This window comes from Hyla sarda, chromosome 5 (genome assembly GCF_029499605.1).
Source record: "Hyla sarda isolate aHylSar1 chromosome 5, aHylSar1.hap1, whole genome shotgun sequence".
Lineage (NCBI taxonomy): Eukaryota > Metazoa > Chordata > Amphibia > Anura > Hylidae > Hyla > Hyla sarda.
In genome coordinates this window covers 254,291,079-254,313,788 of record NC_079193.1, presented here as the reverse complement: position 1 = coordinate 254,313,788, position 22,710 = coordinate 254,291,079, and the positions used below count along the sequence as shown (strand labels likewise).

Here is a 22,710-nt window from a genome sequence, read left to right as displayed (position 1 = left end):
TAACACCTTCGAGACCACCCAAAATTGCATTGAAAAATGTTATTTTAAGGAGCTGGTCTTCTCAAACATAAAGGCCATTATGTACAAATATATGGTGGAGATAAAACTCTGTCCCAATCTGGTTTTGCTGTATAAATAAGTAAAAGATGTATCTGTTACTACAGGTTACTGCACCTCCGTAGCCGTTCTAGAATTTTCTAAACTAGTCAGTGTTTGATATGGAACATTTGGCATTCAGCAGAGGTGAATAATATTATAGCTATCTAGGAGATGTTTTCTTTTAGACTGCCAGGCACATTGGAAAAATGATGACAAACAGTTTTTACAGATTAGTGGGTGACACTATACTGGATTATTTGGAATATTAGGAAACACTATGATACTGGCATAGGGATAGTACAGGCGATACGTCACCTATGATGATTATATAACCAGCTGTATCCAACACTTTCCTGGTTTAAAACTCTTAACTGCTTACTCTTGACCCCTTTAAAGAGGTACTCCCGTGGAAAACTTAAAATCAACTGGTGCCAGAAAATTAAACAGATTTGTAAATCACTTCTATTAAAAAATCTTAATCCTTCCAGTATTTTTTAGGGGCTGTATACTAAAGAGAAATCCAAAAAAGAAATGCATTTCCTCTGATGTCATGACCACAATGCTCTCTGCTGACCTCTGCTGTCCATTTTAGGAACTGTCCAGAGCAGCATATGTTTGCTATGGGGATTTTCTCCTACTTTGGACAGTCCCTAAAATGGACAGCAGAGGACAGCAGAGGTCAGCAGAGAGCACTGTGGTCAGTACATCAGAGGAAATCTATTTTTTTTTGGGGATTTCTCTTTAGTATACAGCCCCTAAAAAGTACTGGAAGGATTAAGATTTTTTTCATAAAAGTGTTTTACAAATCTGTTTAACTTTCTGGCACCAGTTGATTTAAAAAAAAAAAAAAAAAAAAAAAAAAGGTTTTCCCCGGGAATACCCCTTTAAAAGGGGTACTCTGCTGCCCCATCGTTGGGAACATTTTGTTCTGAACACTTGGAGCGGGCGGCGGGGTCGTCACAACCATGCCCCTCGTGATGTCATATGCACGCCCCCTCAATGCAAGTCTATGGGAGGGGGCATAGCGGCAGCCACGTCCCCTCCCATAGATTTTCATTGAGAGGGCGTGGTGTGACGTGACTTAACACCCCCCACCCCCCCCCCCACTGCCCGCACTCAGCATTCTAAACAAACGCCAGGTGCTACACAGAGATCGTGGGTGTCCCAGCTGTGGGACCTTAGCGATCAGACATCTTATCTCCTATCATTTGGATAGGAGATGAGATGGCAGAGTACCCCTTTAACTTGAAGAGAAGAAACCTTTTTTTCTCTGCATACAGTAGAAACCATGATCCACATTTATAGTCAGGGCGGACATAAAGGAATATTTTAGAAGCTCACCTGCAGTGGTATTACAACTTGATGCAGAATGAGACATTAAACATTTATACTGGATTTCAATGAAAAGCTTCTAATATTACGTCTACACTGATATTAAGACGTGCCAATAACTGCAAAAGCCATAGACAAGGTTAACATGTAATATATATGATTTCTAGGAATGAGGTCTTGTACAGCAACTCTATGCAAATGTCAAATAGCAAGACTGGATAAAAACCAATGCAGTTTTCTGTGCACAATTCCAGGAATTGTTTACATGACACCATTTCATTCCTCCTTCTTTTTCCTAAAAGTCAAAGATTCTTTGGTTTCTTGTAGCTTTTCAGAGAGTCTATCTTTTGTTTCTTCCATCTTTTCACTGATCATGTCTCTTGTTACTTCCATTTTCTCACTAAAACGTCCTTTTGTCTCCTCCATTTTGTCCTGTATATAGTCTTTTACCAATGGTGGAGTGGACAAGTAACCATATTTCCGGAGATATTTAACACTAATAGAAGTCCCTCCTAATGTTACAGTATATCGGACTGGGGTTGCAATCTGAAAAAAATAAATAAAAAGATATTGATTAGTGATTTCTGCACTTTTACCTACATTTGCACTGTTTATACAATTCAACCAACACAGTGTTCCTCCTGCATTAAACAAAAGACCATTAAAGGGGTACTCCGGTGCTTAAACATCTTATCCCCTATCCAAAGGATAGGGGATAAGATGCCTGATCGCGGGATCATGCACGCGGCACCCCGTTTGTAATCAGTGCCCGGAGCGCGTTCTCTCCGGGACTGATTACCGGCGACCGCAGGGCCGGCGGTGTGTGACGTCACGCCTCCACCCCCGTGTGACGTCACGCTCTGCCCCTCAATGCAAGCCGACAGGAGGGGGCGATATAGCTATCACGCCCCCTCCCGTAGGCTTGCATTGAGGGGCGGAGCGTGATGTCACAAGGGGGTGGAGGCGTGACGTCACACGCCGCCCGCCCTGCGGTCGACCTTAATCAGACCCGGAGCAAACACGCTCCGGGCACTGATTACAAACGGGGTGCCACGTGCATGATCCCGGGGGTCCCCAGCTGCGGGACTCCTGCGATCAGGCATCTTATCCCTTATCCTTTGGATAGGGGATAAGATGTTTAAGCACCGGAGAACACCTTTAAATTGAACCAATGGAAAAATAAAACGCAGTTTGCATCACTGGAGAACAAACTACACAAGTCACTATACTACATAAAGTAGAAGTGTGAATGGTGTGCAAGAATGACTTCGCACCCATGTAATTTTCATTGTTTTCTTACATTCTAGAATGAAAACAAAATGGAAAATAGAAGACATTGATTCCTATAGAGATACTCAGGAAAAAAAAAAAAAAGACGATAAGAATGCTCTTTGTGCCCGATTAACACAACTGTCAATCCTAATCTTCCCGCTGTTGTCACAAAACACTGATCTCTTAGGATGAAGTTCAAATATCCAGTAGTGTTGAATGGATAATAGTAGATAGATGGGCCATGTATTAAGCAAGAATACACTCAGATGGACATGCTTGCAGGTCATAGCTGCACTAATCTACAAGTAGGTTAAAGGCATAAAAGACGCCTTAAACAAAATAAAGTGATGTAAAGTACAAAAAGCAAGTAGCAAACTGACTGGATCTATACTGTGCAGTAATTTGGGCTAATACTTCAATGTATGAACCACATTCCCACCATGTAAAAGAATGTTCAAAACACCAATAATCAATCAATCAATCACCATGCTCTGTTTTCCACAAGAATATTTCCAAATAACCTAGAAATGCATTTTTTTCCATATGCCCAGGGAAGCTTTAGACCATGCTTTTACCACATCCCGCATGCAGCCCGCCAAAGGATTCCTTGCTGCCTGCGATTATATTGCTTTGTCAAAGAAGGTTATAGTCCAGTGACTACACTAGGATCTTCCTTGCTATAAAGGCTTATGGGGTTGATGTTGCTGCGGCACAGCCATTAATACTTATACCTTGGCAACAAAAGTGAGTAAACCCCTAAGTGGAAATGTCCAAATTGTGCCCAAAGTGTCAATATTTTTGTGTGGCCACCAATAATTTCCAGTACTGCCTTAAGCCTCTTGGGTATGGAATTTACCAGAGCTTTACTGGTTGCCACTGGAGTCCTCTTCAACAAAGACATCACAGAGCTGGTGGATGTTCGAGACCTTGTGCTCCCCCACCTTCCGATCTGAGGATGCCCAACAGATAATCCATAGGGATTACATCTAAAAACATGCTTGTCCATTACCTTTAACCTCAGCCTTATTTTTAGCATGGTCGTTTTGGAGGTGTATTTGGGGTACTGCCCTGTAGCTACTTGGGACATACTGTGGACTCTGTGAATGGATCCCATCACCACTTCTACATGTTTCAATTTTCCTGACAAGAGTTGGAACGTGTTGAAATGGTGGTTGGTGCATTTACATTGTCCACAGTATGTTCCAATCAGGTAAATATGACTATATGATGAGATTATGGCATAATACCATGTAGAAAATAGGCAGATAGCATGACGCCTATTTGTTGACAGATTATGCTGTGGGTATTCTTGTGGGTGCCCCACACCTTTTTTGTTTTGGGGTTGGTTTATTTTAAGGGTGGGTCATTTTAGAAATGGAGGGCTTCTCTTATGTAATGATTTTGTAACCAATAAAGCATTGTGTTGGATAAGTCGAGTGTCAGTCTTTCGTAGGTCTATTTGTAGCGGTTTTGGGATTGACAGGTTCTGCACTGTAAGCTGGATCATAGTTACATAGTTACATAGTTAGTACGGTCGAAAAAAGACATATGTCCATCAAGTTCAACCAGGGAATTAAGGGGTAGGGGTGTGGCGCGATATTGGGGAAGGGATGAGATTTTATATTTCTTCATAAGCATTAATCTTATTTTGTTCCAGGAATGTATCTAATCCTGTTTTAAAGCTGTTAGTTGTTCCTGCTGTGACCAGTTCCTGAGGTAGACCGTTCCATAAATTCACAGTCCTCACGGTAAAGAAGGCGTGTCGCCCCTTGAGACTAAACTTTTTTTTCTCCAGACGGAGGGAGTGCCCCCTCGTCCTTTGGGGGGGTTTAACCTGGAACAGTTTTTCTCCATATTTTTTGTATGGGCCATTAATATACTTATATACGTTTATCATATCCCCCCTTAAACGTCTCTTCTCAAGACTAAACAATTGTAACTCCTTTAATCGCTCCTCATAGCTAAGATGTTCCATGCCCCATATTAGTTTAGTCGCGCGTCTCTGCACCCTTTCCAACTCCGCAGTGTCCCTTTTATGGACAGGTGACCAAAACTGAACAGCATATTCCAGGTGAGGCCGTACCAATGCTTTATAAAGGGGGAGTATTATGTCCCTGTCCCTTGAGTCCATGCCTCTTTTGATACATGACAATATCCTGCCGGCTTTGGAAGCAGCAGCCTGACATTGCATGCTATTCTGTAGTCTGTGATCTACAAGTACACCCAGATCCTTCTCTACCAGTGACTCTGCCAGTTTAATCCCCCCTAAGACATACGATGCATGCAGGTTATTAGTACCCAGATGCATAACTTTACATTTATCCACATTGAACCTCATTTGCCAAGTGGATGCCCAGACACTTAGTCTATCCAAGTCATCTTGTAACTTATGCACATTATGGATTGTAGGGTTTGACAGGCCATCTGCTTTGGCAGTAACAATCAGTAGGAGACGTAAACGTATACAAATCCATTGTGGCAGTGGAAATATTTACCTTTATCTACAAATCCTTTGACTATAAATAAAATAAATGGACATCACATGGTTTATTAATAATACTAAAAGGGAATCAAGCAGTAGACTTTACCATATATAATGCTTGCCAAGCATTATACAGTATATGGTAAAATCGTCATCCTCACCATCCCCGGAGAACATTTCTGCCCCTAGGGATGGTAAGGATATGAATTTTGTAAGTCATCCCTGCCTCCCCGTAAGTAGTCCCCTGGACAGGGAGCTATACTTTCCTAGTACCGTCGCTCTGGTCGTAGGGACGCCCCTCAGCGTGAATGATGTCCTGCGCCACCGCTCTGCTCCTTCTGATGAGCCACCAACCCCGAAGATGTGGCGTCACTATGGCCAGAGCTCCGGGACTAAGTATAGCTCCCCCCCAGGGGAGTACTTAAGGAAACTTCATATCCTCACCATTTTGCGGGCAAAAACATCCTACGGGATAGTAGGTATAAAGATTTTAACATATACTGTATTATGTGTTGCCAAGCGTTATATATGGCAAGATCTAATGCTTCTAACTCGAATAATATAGTAAATAGTAATTTGATAGCCAACCCTAGTTCAGCTAATGGAAAAACTCTCTGGAGTAAAGTAAACTGTAGTTGTTAAAGAGGGTGGCCATCAATATTCGATCATACAGGGCTCCTACTTCTGGGCCTCCCCACTGACCAGCACAATGAAGAAGCAGCTCCTTCTATATTTATACAGACACAGCCTTATACATACAGTTGTAGCTGAACTTAATACTGCAGCTCAGTCCTGTTCAAGTGTATTTGGGTGTAGCTGCAGTGTCAGCACATCTGCTTGTGCACATAAATCATTATGCCTGTGTAAGCAAAGATTTATCAATCTGCCTGAAACCAAAACTTTCTGGTTTTTCCCATAGCAGCCAATAACAGTAAAATTGGCACTGTCAGATACATTGTTGTACATCTTGGCAAAACAATAGTTTTTATAATATACTTAAAATAAAAATAAAAATCAAATTTTGTTAAAGAAAACTTGAAAATCCCACACTAGGGGGGGGTCCCCATACCTCCTGGGACACTGATGAGTCACACAGCAGCCTGAGTGTGTCCAACGGTCATGGACATGCGATTGACAAGGCTGCAGGAGGAACACAGCCTGCAGCAACACTGCTGTAACACAGAGTTTTACCAAACATGTGCCTCCAGCTGTTGCAAAACTAAATCTCCAAGCATGCCTGGACAGTCAAAGGATGTCTGGGCATGCTGGGAGTTGTAGTTTTGCAAAAGCTGTAGGAAACACTGCTGCAAAAAAGAGTTACCCAAACACTGTACCTCCAACTATTCCAAAACTACAAGTCCCAGCATTATAGGACTGCCTATGCATGACACACATGAATGACATAGGAAGATGTTCTACACTCACCATCTTGTCTTTGGTGGTAGAGTACAGGCAATCTCCGATAATCATTGTGTGTGTGTATGTCTGTGAGTGTACAGCAAAAATCCTGAGAGGAAAGGGTTACAATGCAGGGTTGCCTGGCTCCCGAGAGCAGCTAGTCAGCAGAGGGAGGGGGAGGAGTCATCACATTGCAGGCAAGAGAGGGACACGCTCTCTCCCTTTGACAAGATGGAAAAGATATTAAGCACTGTTAATATGCTATTTATTTTTTAGAAATATTGTGATAGATACATAAAAATTACATGTACATGATCAAGATGAGGTACTGAGTAACATAACAGTTTAGTTTTTTTGTGGGATCTGACAGGTACACTTTAAGCTTTTATTTTACGCTAATTAAGATATGAAAGCTAAACTGTGTTTTTGTTTCAGGCAGGTTCATAAATCTGGGCCTATGTTCTCGCATGAAAGCCATGGCCCCATCATTGGTAGAGATTATGAAGACTGGATTCCCGTTGGTAAAATATTAAAAACCTGACTTGAAAGAATCTTCACATGGTTCAGTGCTCAATATTTAAATAGTCACTGTTATTTCAAAACAGGACCCACCCTGCGATCCACCCAACCATAAAAACTTGTGACAAAGTTCTATCCCAAGACCTTCCTTCATGCTGCTCTCCACTGTTTTCTTGCTTAAAAACCCCAGGCCATAAAGGGGTACTCTCCGCTGCTCAGTGTTTGGTACAAACTGTTCCAAACGCTGTATCCGGCGCAGGGAGCTCGTGACATCATAGCCCTGCCCCCTCTTGACATCATGCCCCCTCCATGCAAGTCTATGGGAGGGGGCATGGTGGCTGTCATGCCCCCTCCCATAGACTTGCATGGAGGGGGTGGGGTGTGACATAAGGGGCGGGGCATAGCATCACGAGCTCCCGGCGCCGGCTACAGCATTCAGAACAGTTTGTTCCAAACGCTGAGCAGTGGAATACCCCTTTAATGACACGATCTGAACAACAGTTTCAGTCTGGGAAGGCCAAGACTTTCCTTATTAATGGGAGTTTCAAACAACAACAAAAAACGTGGTCTCAAATGGCTGGAGGTGCTCAACCCCAAATGCGGTTGTGCATTTATGCTGGGGGAGCAGATCCTGCCCTTGTAGTCTGTTGCTAGGGGTGGTCCCCAGCATAAAAATGCATACAATGGAGGATGCCTGCAGTGGACTACAAGTGCCACAATAGAATCCTACACCAGATAAACGGTGTGGATGTGTAACAATTAGAATAATACAATACAGAAATTTAGGTGCACTACTGAGGTAGATGTATACAATGACATTGGCTAATCCCTCAGCACTTGTAGCCCACTGCAGGCATCCTCCATTGTATGCATTTTTATGCTGGGGATCACCCCTAGCAATGGACTACAAGGGCAGGATCTGCTCCCCCAGTATAAATGCACAACTGCATTTGGGGTTGAGCACCTCCAGCCATTTGAGACCACGTTTTTTGTTGTTGTTTGAAAATTTATACTTGGAGGTGTGTAAACTCCATGTGTTAACGCGCCTTGAACATTTTCCAGGCAGCATTAAGGTTGCACCTGTGAGGCCATGCACCTATATCAGCCAACTTGGGTGGGGCTTGTAGCCTCTCTCCCCCCTTCCATTGTATGTGTGCTTAGTCACGCTGGAGGGAACTGGGAGCAGGCTGCATGTCGGCCTAATGCTTCTGTAATTGCCCACTGGCCCCTGGTTTTTGCTTTTCACGCACAGGTAGGTTAGCGTTAGGTCCCGTGCCATCTGATAAACTTTGGCGTTGGTGTGCGGGCTCTGGTGTGTCCTTAATATAAGGATACACTGGCGAATGTCTCAATTTTAACATCAGTGTTGAGGGATTAGTCAATGTCATTGTATACATCTGACACAGTAGTGCACCTAAATTTCTGTATTGTAATGGGAGTTTCCCCTCCCTCTCCACCCTAGCGGACTCCTTAAATCTCTGTCCAGTATGCTTCTGGAGAATGAATCGGTTACATAATTTGCCCTCTTCGCTCCCTCATCAGTTTCCTTCAAGATTCAGAACACTGTTTGATGACACCTTACACTTTGTGAACGCAGTCAGGGCGTGTATTCTTTCTCGAAGTAGAAAACCTAACCTGCATTCTCAGTGATTTGGGGTAAAGAACGTAGAAGATCTGAGGTACATGGAAGATCTGACAGTCCACCATATTCTCCAAACTTGCCATTACTGATTTGTATGAAAATAAATCATACAGAATGATGTCCTAAAAAGGTACCCATACACATTAGACAAAAGTCAGCCGAACCTGCCGACAGGTTGACTGCCTAAAGTGTATGGCGGCCTCCCAACTCTCCACAGATAAAGGGTTGGGCATGTTTGGTTTCAATTGTCCCACCACACTTATGGGAGGGTTCAGCAGCCACCACAGAGTTATCTGGCCACAGTACCTCACAGTGTTGGCCGAAAGATTGTTTGGCTATTGAAAGTGTATGACCACCTTTAAGGCTGTACCTTTTCCTATTGTATTTCTATCTTTTGGAGAATGTTCATTTGTTGTGCCCCTCTATGTAGGGGTCAATTTCTATTGTAAAATCTCTTCAAATAAAATAAAAAAAATAGAGTGAAATTCTATTCTAAGGCTTGTACATCAATATCAAAAACTATTAACTGTTAACAGAAACTTTTAGGGGGAGATGTATCAAAACCTGTCCCGAGGAAAAGTTGCCCAGTTGCCCATAGCAACCAACCAGCTTGCTTCTTTCATTTATAACAAGGACTCTGCAAAATGAAAGAAGCGATCTGATTGGTTGCACCTGGGCAACTGAGCAACTTTTCCTTTGCACAGGTTTTGATAAATCTCCCCCTTAAACTTTATATTGCTTTACCATGGTACAGAACTTGTTCTTATGATGCCATTAGTTTGCGTGATCAGACCCATTTGTCAGGCCACGATTTGTAGCAGTAGTATGCAAAATTAACCTTGCATGGAATGTTCACAATATGCAAAGAGATAAGGATCACAGATATATGGTTCCTAATCTTCATACCATGTGCTGAATCCTTAAAGTCGTTATCCAGCATGTGGGTCCTTTGGCCATTGCACAGTATATATTTTATTTATATATCTATATCTATATCTATATCTATATATATATATATATATATATATATATATATATATATATATCTCAACAACAAAAACAAACTTTACCTCAAGCTTTCCCGTGGTACCTCTGAGGTCCCACTCTGGTCCCTAGCCACGATCCTATTAATGTCAAAAATCGTGACATCGATGCCCAGAGTGTAATACTGCCCCTCAACCAATCCTTGGCCGAGGTGGGAAATTGCCGCAGTCAGGGTGCCATGGCCAGGGATTGGCTGAGAGGCAGTATGACACTTTGGACCTCGATGTCACTCCAAGCTCAAGCATCACGATTCTGGACATGAAGGACCCTGGCAGGGAACCGGAGCAGGACACCAAAGGCACTGTGGGAATGCTGGATGTAAGTAAAATGTTTTTCTTTTTTTTTTTACATACTGTGCAATGGCCAAAATGTCCCTCCCTCTGGATATCTCAAAGGCAACTCATACCTGAGCATTAGATCTGAATGCACAATGAGGCAAGTTTCTAAATCATCTTCATAAAAATTTTCCTACCACTTAGCGGTCATTGCAAAAAAAAAAAGATAAGTCCGACAAACAACCTTTCTGCTCAATCACTGTTAGAGACAGCAGCAGGGAGGGGGTTATGCAACAGCTTAAAATATTAAAAGATGGGAAAGAATCCTTGGAGGGCAGCTCACACAGGCTGTAGATAGGGAGGAAAGCACACAAAAGGCATTTTGCAGGAGAAAATCACACAAGCTGCAATACAAGTGTATAGAAACAGCAGAGCTCCCACAGCAAGCTGTTGAGGCTGTAGAACATTTTTTTTTTTACCTATGAAGCAAGAATTAGATTTAATCCCTTGGCAACATCTGACATACATGAACACCATGGCCGGCTGGTACTTGGCGCACCCTGCCGTTCATGTACACCATGCAGTGCAGTAAGGCTATGAAATTAGCACAGGAGCTCTGCTTGCTTCATAGATGGTGCTATCAGCAGCAAACACAGGCATCATGATGATGTCTGTCTTTAACCTCTGGAATCGCATCATTTGAAAGGTTTGTGACAGGAGCAGTGTGTCACCCCTCTGAACGGCACCCCAGAGTGTGATTGCAGGAGCTGATTAGATTTCATAGCAGCCAGAAGCCTTTTTAAAGGCCTCCGTGCTGTCCACTTTGTGATCTTCTTCTAGAGCCTACTGGATATCACTATGCTATGTGTGGCATTGTTCAGCATTAGCAATCTAATGATGGCTCATAAAAGTTCCCTATGGGGAATTAAAAGTGTAAAGAAAATAAAAACATGTTTAAAATATAAAAAAGCCCACCCCTTAATAAAAATGTAAATTTACTTCCCCCTTTTCAGATTCTTAAAGTAGTAGAGTAGTTCCCACAATGTAAAAAAGAAAAAAAAAAAATTCTGTCCCTGCCTATTGCCCATCTATCCCTTAACCCCTCCCTGCCTTTAACAGTTTTTTTTTTTTAAACTACCTTAGAAATGTCTTTTTGTCTACCTGGTAGTGTGCTCACTTACCAGGCAGACTTCCCCAGCAGGAGCAACGTCCCTTATCTCATCTATGCTGCGCTCCCGTCAGAGGTGCGCATAGATGAGCGGCCAATAGCACGGCAGGCTGCTCCAGGTTCTCCTTCTCCCTGTTTAGCAGTGTAGTGTTATCCAGGGAGGAGTAGTATAGGAGCATCGCCCACCTGCCGTGCTATTCTACACCGCCGAGACCAGAGACCGAAACAAAATATAATATGTGAAATAAGACCTCAGATGAGACTTACCTGTACAGGACATGTACAGTCCTAGAGCATTAGCGCAGCACTGAAAATCAGTGCGCGCGCTGCCTCCAGACTGTACATGCCGGGGGCGGGGACAGCCGACGCATGAGGCCAGTGAGCCCAAGCGTTCACAGCGCTCGCTCCTGCCTGTCTGACTGACAGGCAGGGAGCGAGCGTAGACTGACTGAATTCAGACCACATAAGGTCACAGCAGGCTGCAGCCGGCCACTAGGAATGAGACCCCTAATGGCTGGATTTACAGAGCAAAATAAAATAATTTAACCACATAAAAATAATAGAAGTATATTAGAGATATGTTGTAGTACATAAGTACTACAACATATCCAAAAATAAAGTTGATGACAGTGCCCATTTAAACCAAAAAATTTATAAAATGTATTATTGGTCGCATGCGGAACCGGTCGAATTACTAAAATATAACATCACTGATTCCATACGAAGAACAGCCTGAATGCAAAACACTACCAAAGTCCAAAATTGATTATTTTGGTCACATCACATCCCAGACAAAAATGGAATAAAAATCCCTAGTTGAATCCCTAATAATTTTACATAGAGCTTATTATGTTCATACGTAGTGGAGTTGTCCTGTTATGGTGGCTTTTTGGACATGTGTCTTTGGATGAGAGGACTACTATGTGCATATTCGCTATGGACCCTTTATTATGCTTCCTGGTACCAAACCATTCCGTATGCCCAATTGCCTTTTTAGATTGGCGTAGTATATTCTCCTGGCAGCTGGTATCCCCCTCACTGTGCAGGGGAGGAAACCTACACGTTTGTTTGATGCTGTCCTCATGCAGATTTACTCCATCAAAAGCTCAATGCCATCAGGGTGATACAGTTGACCGTTTTTATCGGGTCTGAGCCCCACGGATATCCTCCCCCATGGTCCTGATGTCCGCCACTGTATATCATATTAAAACTGCTGGAGCACCTAGGACCTTTTGCTTGTCTATTGCCTTGTGAATGCTATTATATTGTACCTTATTGTATATTTACTGTTATGTTTATCCATATTAGGGTATTGATTTTCTTATTGCTCTGACTCCTGTAATCTGCTTTTTCAATAAAGCTTCACTGTTTAAAACATAAAAATAGAATAAAAGGTGATCAAAAAGTCACATTCAGTGGTACCCATAAAAACTACACAGCGCAAGACAGACATAATGGGTATATGGAAAAACCATATAGAAATTGAGCCAAAGATAATATTACAAATATACTTTATTGAAGAAATACACAATCATAAAAATGAGGACTCACACCACAGATGGAGGACATAAAACGGCAAGGGTGCCCCCCAGAGCGCAGAAGGGAGCTAATGAGGCAGGGCATGCATAGCAATGATGGCAAAATATATAATAATATATATATATATATATATATAAATAAAGATGAAGTGCAATAGTGTCCCACTAGGACTACAAAAGCTACACGAGAAAAAGTTATAACAAACAAACACATACACGAGGGCCTGGGAGCAGTGCATAAGTATGTGTTTGTTATAACTTTTTCTCATGTAGCTTTTGTAGTCCTAGTGTGTGGGGGGGGGGGGGGTCACCCTTGCTGTTTTTTTGTCCCCCATCTGTGGTGTGAGTCCTCATTTTTATGATTGTGTATTTCTTCAATAAAGTATATTTGTAATATTATCTTTGAATGGCTCCATTTCTTTATGGTTTTTCAATTGACTATGAGTTTAGTAGCATTTTTCATTATTAGGTGTTAATTTCTTTTTAGAGGATTTTTTTCTTCTTTCTTTACTACTTTTTCCCCCCAATTTGGGCCACACCTATTTTTGATGTCTGCATATTTCTAATAATGGGTATATGGGTATCATTTTAATCTTTTTGACCGATAGAATAGATATAATATGTCAGTTTTACCATAAAATGCACTCTGTAAAAATGAAACCCCATTCAAAAGTTGCAAAATTGTGTTTTTTTTCCGCAATCCCCCCCAAAGAACATTTATTTTATTTTGCCGTACATTTTAAGGCAAATTTCATAACAAAAGGTGTATTTCATAACAAAATCATAAACATAAATCTCATAGATCTGTTCTTTGACATTGATCTATTGCTCCTTGAGTATTTTTATTTATTTAAAAAAAAAAAAAAAAAATGGATACAACAGCTAGAACTAATATTCATCCTACAGACATGACAGTCACCAGAGTTTCCCATGAAATTTTTAAAAATAAAAATAAACATTTCTTTCATGGCAGTAAACATAGTTACTGGCAAGAAAAAAGTTGACATCTTCCCTTCATTAAAGGACACTGTTGCTGTATCGTCCCTTTACCACAAAGGCCTAATTATCAAGGTATCCAAGTATCTTGTGTAGAGCCAAGGGAAAATAATCACGTCCTCTGTCAGAAATCCTGCAGCAGGATGTTAGTCAGAAGAAGCTTAACAGAGACGTATTGTGACAGATTAAACATGATGTATTAAAAAAAATCCAGTCACAAGATAACCATTGTAAACACATAACACACACATTGCAGACATAATAAGCTAGTACTAACTTTTTCAGCCCAGGAACCCCACCCCCAAAAATAAAAAAGCGTAGGCTATTAAAGAATAGCATAACATGGAGGCTCGTGTATAATTGTTTTTAGGTGAGCCATTTATGGCCATCCTAATTCCTTCTTCCTTAATGATGTGGTTCCTACAATTCCCATGATGCATCAGGCTTTCCAGAAAGGGTGTAGAATCTTAGCACATGGTTGCCTAGCTACGATGGGTCCTGACTACTTTGAGGTTAGACTGAGCCTATTGGGGACAGTGACCAATGTATAATCTCTGTACAGTCCTATGGAATAGGTTAGATCTATAGAAATTAATACAATAAAGTAGAAAGTCTGGTCCCCTATATAACACTGCAGTCTACCGTGTATTTCTAGCTGTGGCTCTAAACTGATGGTCAGACTGGGATCACATGACACAGCTGACCATAAGTAAAGGCTCAACGTGTATCAATGCAATGGAGCTGGGATTAACGATTAATGGCAGCTCCCAGGACACCTGGATTCCAGGATCTCAGCCCATAGCAGTTACATGTAGAAGAGGAAGAGCGTAAATATTCATTAGGTGGTGTGAGGCACAATACCGTCCGGGAAGAAGAACCCGTGTACCTCGGTGCTAGTGAGACCTTCATTTACATATTATAATTCGTGAGGACACCTCATGAATAGCAGCACCTAGGCGAAGGCAAAGACCATTCAGATCAGCGCCACCTATACTACCAGGCGTGCTGAGTGATGCTGCTGACAGATTCCATTTAAAAGGCCAGTCCTGGTGCATTAAAGTAATGAGAGATTCCCTTTAAAAGGGGTTTTCCCAATCTCATGTTTTACTTATGTAGTGCAGTATAGGGTAATCTTACATAATAAAGTACAGGCTATTGTGTAGCTTCGTGTTCACCTGTTTTAATGGATTGTCATGGATTGTTTGCCATCTTGATTCCTAAATCTTCTCTAACATGGTTTCCTAGTGCAAGCTGAACTTCCCATGATTCCCCTGGGTTTGCAGGGTGTGGGGGCAGAGTATTATCACGGCATTAGCTCTGAGTTACATCTAAAAGTGCAGTAAGTGACATTGATCTTCTTTCCACTCACACTGTAGAGTATTACATTGTTCAGTGGTCCCTCAAGTTACAATATTAATTGGTTCCAGGACGACCATTGTATGTTGAAACCATTGTATGTTGAGACCAGAACTCTATGGAAACCTGGTAATTGGTTCTAAAGGCACCAAAATGTCATCCAAAAATAGGAAAAAGTGAGGATTAAAGATAAATAAGTAGATAACTAATACAGATAAAGCAAATCCTTACATATAAAAGTAAGAAAGATCTGCTGGGAGCTGTAATCACTGTCTATGTCAGTGTTTCCCAAGCAGGGAGCCTACAGTTGGTGTAAAACTACAATTCCCAGCATGCCCGGACAGCCAAAGGCTGTCCGGGCATGCTGGGAGTTGTAGTTTTGCAACAGATTGGGGCACGCTGATTGGGAAACACTGGTCTATGCAGAGGACAGGATCTTCTTCGGGGTCCTTTACAATACACACAATGTCCTAAAAAAGTAACATGGAGCCACCCTCACCTGGTGTCCAAATGAGCAGCTAACCCTGGTACAGGTAAAGTGTACAGAACATGTAATACCTACCTGTACTGTAGGGGGCGCTACCAGACACCAGTCAGTGCATACGCTTCAGTAATACAGGGGTTTTACCAGTGAAATGCCCATTCTGATTGGGCAGTTCTTCAAGCCATTGACACGTTTCACAGATCTTGACTGTCTGTACATTGTATGTGGAGTCAGGTTTCAAGTTACAATGGTCGAGAAAAGACCATTGTATGTTGAAACTATTGTATGTTGAGGCCATTGTAAGTTGAGGGATCACTGTATGTGATTTAGCAGCAGCTGTATCACATCTGTCAGCTCTTACACACAGGAGAGAGTAGTGTTAGGAATCACTTCACAATCCGCACACAGGAGGCAGTCGGGTATTTAGTTATATAACTGCAGCTGATCAGCGGATAGACTTCCTTATTGTCCCTGAGCTCTTTGTCTCTTAGCTACAGTCTATATGGAGATGAACAAGGAAGATGGAGCCGAGAGGGATCTGATAGGTGATAAAGTAATCATCACGGGGGACATTTATCAAATCATTTAGTAGGATTTTGTTGCTTAAAATTGTCGCAAAAAAGTCGCGACTTTTTGATTGTGCAGTGGTCAGAGATTTATCTTTTGCGAAAGACGCAAAAAAGTTGTATCGCATGAAAAAAAAAATACTAAATTTACTCCAGCTCAGACACTGAGCAGAAAAAGCCACTACCAAAGCAAAAAAAAAAAATGCTTAACCCCTTAAGGACGCAGGACGTAAATGTACGTCCTGGTGAGGTGGTACTTAACGCACCAGGACGTACATTTACGTCCTAAGCATAACCGCGGGCATCGGAGCGATGCCCGTGTCATGCGCGGCTGATCCCGGCTGCTAATCGCAGCCAGGGACCCGCCGGCAATGGCCGACGCCCGCGATCTCGCGGGCGTCCGCCATTAACCCCTCAGGTGCCGGGATCAATACAGATCCCGGCATCTGCGGGAGTTCGCGATTAAAATGAACGATCGGATCGCCCGCAGCGCTGCTGCGGGGATCCGATCATTCATAACGCCGCACGGAGGTCCCCTCACCTTCCTCCGTGCGGCTCCCGGCGTCTCCTGCTCTGGTCTGTGATCGAGCAGACCAGAGCAGGAGATGACCGATAACACTGATCTGTTCTATGTCCTATACATAGAACAGATCAGTATTAGCAATCATGGTATTGCTATGAATAGTCCCCTATGGGGACTATTCAAGTGTAAAAAAAAATGTAAAAAAATGTAAAAGTAAAAGTAAAAAAAAAGTGAAAAATCCCCTCCCCCAATAAAAAAGTAAAACGTCCGTTTTTTCCTATTTTACCCCCAAAAAGCGTAAAAAACATTTTTTATAGACATATTTGGTATCGCCGCGTGCGTAAATGTCCGAACTATTAAAATAAAATGTTAATGATCCCGTACGGTGAACGGCGTGAACGAAAAAATTTTTAAAAAGTCCAAAATTCCTACTTTTTTAATACATTTTATTAAAAAAAATTATAAAAAATGTATTAAAAGTTTTTTATATACAAATGTGGTATCAAAAAAAAGTACAGATCATGGCGCATAAAATGAGCCCCCATACTGACACTTATACGGAAAAATAAAAAAGTTATAGGTCATCAAAATAAAGGGATTATAAACGTACTAATTTGGTTAAAAAGTTTGTGATTTTTTTTAAGCGCAACAATAATATAAAAGTATATAATAATGGGTATCATTTTAATCGTATTGACCCTCAGAATAAAGAACACATGTCATTTTTACCAGAAATTGTACGGCGTGAAAACAAAACCTTCCAAAATTAGCAAAATTGCGTTTTTCGTTTTAATTTCCCCACAAAAATAGTGTTTTTTGGTTGCGCCATACATTTTATGATATAATGAGTGATGTCATTACAAAGGACAACTGGTCACGCAAAAAATAAGCCCTCATACTAGTCTGTGGATGAAAATATAAAAGAGTTATGATTTTTAGAAGGCGAGGAGGAAAAAATGAAAACGTAAAAATTAAATTGTCTGAGTCCTTAAGGCCAAAATGGGCTGAGTCCTTAAGGGGTTAAGTGAAAGAAATTTATCAACAGACTGAGACCAGTTGATAGATAAGTAGCACATAAGCAGAAAAATTGTAAGAAAAAAAATAACAAAAAAAAGGAATACATAAGCAAACATTGATAAATGCCCCAATGTAGTTCACAGGAAGTCTGGTGGCACAGGAAAGATCACCTTAGGCTATGTGCACACAGTGACATTTTCAAGCGGAATTCCACAGAAATATCTGCTAGGAAATTCCACTGCAGCAGAGTCTCACTGATTTCAAATGGGATTCTGCTGCACCATGCACAGGGCGGAAACATCTGCCATGGAAATCCTGATTTCATAGTCCAAAGAAACAATTAACATTTTTCATTGTGCCTGCAGATTCTGCTCAGAAATGCATTGCCCTCTATAGAGACAACACATTTCTGAGGTGGCTCTAGAGTGGACAGAGCATGCAAATTTGCTAAATGTCCGCCCATGATTTACCAGGCGGACACTCTGAAAATGTTCCTGTGTGTTCCTTGTGAACATACCCTTACTGTGACATAGTAATTTTGTGGTTGTCAGACTAGTGGTCATAATACCCAGCCATAGTACTGAAATGTATGGATGCAGTGGAGCTAGGAGGAAATAGATGGCTCTACGTTAAAGGGGTACTCCACTGGAAAACATTTTTTTAATCAACTGGTGCAAGAAAGTTAGGCTGCATTCACATCTCGGTTTTACACTACAGGTGCCGGAACCAGCGCTGAACTCCATTCACTTTAATGAGCTGACTGGAGTCAAACTGTGACTCCGGTCGGCTCATTTTTGACCCGTATCCAGTTTTGTGACCGGACCGAAAACCATAGTATACTACGGTTTTAGGTCCGGACACAAAACTGGATATGGGTAAAAAATGAGCCGACCGTAGTCACCGTTTGACTCCGATCGGCTAATTAAAGTGCTCCTCCATAGAATGCCATGATGCGATCGGGAGAACAGGACAGCGGAGTGGCAACACTCGAGGACAATGGGGGGGGGGGGGTCTGCTGTCTTCAAGGGGGGGGGGCCTGCTGTCTACAAGGGGATGGGGCCTGCTCCCTACAAGGGGGACAAGAGGGAGCGCTGTCTACAAAAGGGGGGGGGGGGGGGTTCCTGTTGTCTACAAAGTGAGGGGGCCTGCTGTCTACAACCGGGGGGTGGGGGCGGTCTACAAGGGTGGATTCCTGTCTACAAGGAGGGGGCCCGCTGTCTACAAGAGGGGGGGGGGGCTGTTGTCTACAAGGGAGACACGGGGGGGGGGGGGGGTGCTATCTACAAGGAGGGGCTACGATCTACAGGGGGGCTGCTACTAATGTCTGCAACTATCTATACTACCTACAAGGGCATACTAGCTACTATTAAAGGCAATCTTACAGCAGAGTCACCTGCACTAACTTGAATTTATAGGTAGATTAAAATTAAAAGGTTGGGGGGGGGCTCACACTATATAATATATACCGAGGTACTTGTGATACACGTACCCTCCGTGCCGATAGATACAATACAATAAAAAGAAGAAACAGACAGACATATAGGTGATGAAATGGATTTGTGTGTAAAATGTGGGCTAGGTGAAGTGAGTGCAAATGTGGTGTAGAAAAATTTACATAAAATATAAAAGAAAAATAAATAAGTAAATAAAAAATAAAATAAAAAAAGTGAAAATATATCATGTAAAAAATATATAATTTAAAAAAATAGAATGAAGGGGTGATGTAAAATAGGTGAGTGGTGAATATGTGAAAGGTGAAGAGATATCAAAATGTATAATTTAAATATATAATTAGAAAAGCCTGTTTAAACAAGTATGTTCAAATTTATTAATATAAAAATATTTCATAACGTATAAGTCCAAGCAGGACCCTTGCTGTGGACTGTAAGCATTAATATAACAATTAAAAAACAGGTATAAATAGATAGGAATAATAGTACAATAAAATCATTTATAGTTAATACTGCCACCTGTAATTTGGTTGGAAAAGCCATTAATTGAATCCAAGGTATCAGTAGTTTTAGGCAGATAGTGGATAGTTCAATAGTTAGCAGCAAGTTTGTAACAAATGAGCACTGATATTGTAGCAAGTTTGTATCAAGAGGTTGGTGCTGTGCATCCCGGAGAATCCTGCAAGCGGTGTGGCGAGTGGAGCACAGCACCAACCTCTTGATACAAACTTGTCTCAAACTTGCTACAATATCGGTGCTCATTTGTTACAAACTTGCTGCTAACTATTGAACTATCCACTATCTGCCTAAAACTACTGATACCTTTTCCAACCAAGTTATGGGTGGCAATATTAACTATAAATGCTTTTATTGTACTATTATTCCTATCTACTTATACCTGTTTTTTAATTTTTATATTTATGCTTACAGTCCACAGCAAGGGCCCTGCTTGGACTTATACGTTATGAAATATTTTAATAAATTTTAACATACTTGTTTAAACCAGCTTTTCTAATTATATATTTAAATTATACATTTTGATATCTCTTCACCTGTCACTTATTCACCACTCACCTATTTTATATCACCCATTCATTCTATTTTTTTACATTATATATTTTCACTTTTTTTTTTACTTATTTCTTTATTATATTTTTTATTATATTTTATATAAATTTTTCCACACCACATTTGCACTCACTTCACCTAGCCCACATTTTGCACACACATCCATTTCATCACCTATATATACCTAGAGGCCTGTCTGTTTCTTCTTTTTATTGTATTAGATAGTGCTGGTGACCCGGTTTCTATCGCTGCTCACCTTGTGAACATCAGCACAATCGCTCCGGAGACATTGGTCTCGCCACCAATTCAAATTCCCTGTTCTGTCCAATGGAGAAGAGAGAGATCTTGGCTCATATTACAGGAGCCGCCTCCATTGCGCACAACAAGGACCCACATATCAGCACGGGTCACCCTGGTGTCAGATTTCCTTTAAAGGACATCTGTAGCGTGATTAACACTTATCCCCTATCCACAGGATAGGGGATAAGTGTTTGATCGCGGGGGGTCCAACCGCTGGGACCCCCTGTGATCTCCTGTACGGGGCCGCGGCTGTCCCGTGCAGGGGGCGTGCCGGCCGCAGCATGACGTTGCAGCCAGCACGCCTCCTCCATACATCTCTATGGGAGAGACGGGGAGGCAGCGTTCGTGCCTCCCCGTCTCCCCCGTAGAACTGTATGGGGACGGGGAGAACAAAGGGCGTCACCGTCGACCTCTAGGTCGACGCTACGCGCCTTAGCGCTCACCATGAGCGCTAATGGCTGCGCCCCGTTAGGGAGCTCGCGGGGGGTCCAAGCGGTCGGACCCCCCGCAATCAAACACTTATCCCCTATCCTGTGGATAGGGGATAAGTGTCATACCGCTGCAGTTGTCCTTTAAAATAAAAGTACTCGTACTTGGTATCAGAAAGTACTAGAATTAAAGTATCGGTACTCGGTCTTAAAAATAAATGGTATCGGGACATCCCTAGTGCTCTCTGCTGACACCTCTGTCCGTGTCAGGAACTATCCAGAGCAGCATAGGTTTGCTATAGGGATTGTCTCCTGCTCTGGACAGTTCCTGATACGGGCATCAGATGTCAGCAGAGAGCAGAAATTCAAAAAGAAAAGATTTACCTCTGTAGCATACAGCTGCTAATAAGTACTGGAAGGCCAAATTTTTATATAGAAGTAATTTACAAATCTGTTTAACTTTCTGGCACCAATTGATTTAAAAAAAAACAAAAACAAAAACAAAAAAATAATAATTCCACCGGAGTACCCATTTAAACTGGTACCCCTTTAAGGGTGTGTTCACACTACGGAATTCCCGAGGAATTCCACGAGCGGAATTCCACGGTGTGAACTTAACATTAGTGTGAATGGGTCTCCGCGAGACCCGTTCACACTGCGGAATTTCCGCGGCGGACAATTCCACTGCTGAAATTGTTCTGCGCAAAGAAAGAACATGTTCATTCTTTGGGTGGATTCCGCGAGCACTGCATAGCCGTCAATGGCGACGGCTCAGTGCCCCGCGGCCCTAGCGCCGAAGTATCTTTGGCGGCGTCCACCAGGAGATTCCGCAGTGTGAACGCACCCTAAAACTGTCTACAACAGTGTTTCCCAACCAGTGTGCCTCCAGCTGTGGCAAAACTACAACTCCCAGCATGCCCAGACAGTCGTTAGCTGTCCGGGCATGCTGGGAGTTGTAGTTTTGCAACAGCTGGAGGCACACTGGTTGGGAAACACTGGTCTACAAAAGTGCAAGATATAATACATTTGGGCTCCAAGGTCTGAACCACTGCTGTTCTGTAACATGGTAGAAGTTGTGTGTAGCGCTAGTCTGAGATAAAAGATCTGGCTTGGATGTCTCTCAATATGGTGTTTGGCTTCGAATGTGGTATAGTAAAGGTATAAAACAGCTATTTTTTCCAGCTCAGCTTTTAATAGACACTTTACTTGATACATGTCTAGCAGCAGACTCTAGGACATGTAGAGTATAATCTAGTAGACTATACCCTGGTAGTTAACAGCTAATCTTCATTTTCAGCACTTTTACTTTTGCACAGAACACACAGAGCGGATGTACCAAATTTAAGCACTATAAAAGGTAAGCAGCTTTGATCAAGCTGAAAAGCCTGCTTAACCGTCTAGACATAAGGGAAAGCATGCATGAACCGGTGAATATCGTAGCTGCAAGCAACTACAAAAACGACTCAGTTCCAGACTAGTCCCGTGTCCTAGATTATAATCACACCTGCAAGCTGAACGCAGGGAATCTGGCAGAAGTTAAAGAGGAGCTTAAAGGGGAAAGAAAAAAACAAAACACAATGAAGGAGATTTATCAAGCTCCGTAGTAGATTTTTTTTTGCAAAAAAAAAGTCGCACGTGCGACTTTTCTATACATGCTGCAGCTTTTAGATTTTTGCTTATTCCAAAGCACATTTCTGAAATCTGTTCACCTAGTAATTTTTTTTTAATACTTTGCAGTGGTCATGTATTTAT

The 22,710-nt window shown here is 42.0% G+C and overlaps 1 protein-coding gene across 3 annotated transcripts in view; it reads right to left on the bottom strand.

Moving 5' to 3' along the window:
• Positions 1-943: 943 nt before the first annotated feature.
• FAM210A (family with sequence similarity 210 member A) overlaps positions 944-22,710 on the bottom strand; it is a 68,811-nt gene continuing 47,044 nt past the window's right edge. For all 3 annotated transcript variants that reach the window (XM_056521500.1, XM_056521502.1, XM_056521501.1), the window contains exon 5: positions 944-1,977. In XM_056521500.1, the coding sequence (XP_056377475.1) occupies positions 1,708-1,977 (270 nt within the window). In that variant the 3' untranslated portion in view covers positions 944-1,707. The remainder of the gene's footprint in view (positions 1,978-22,710) is intronic.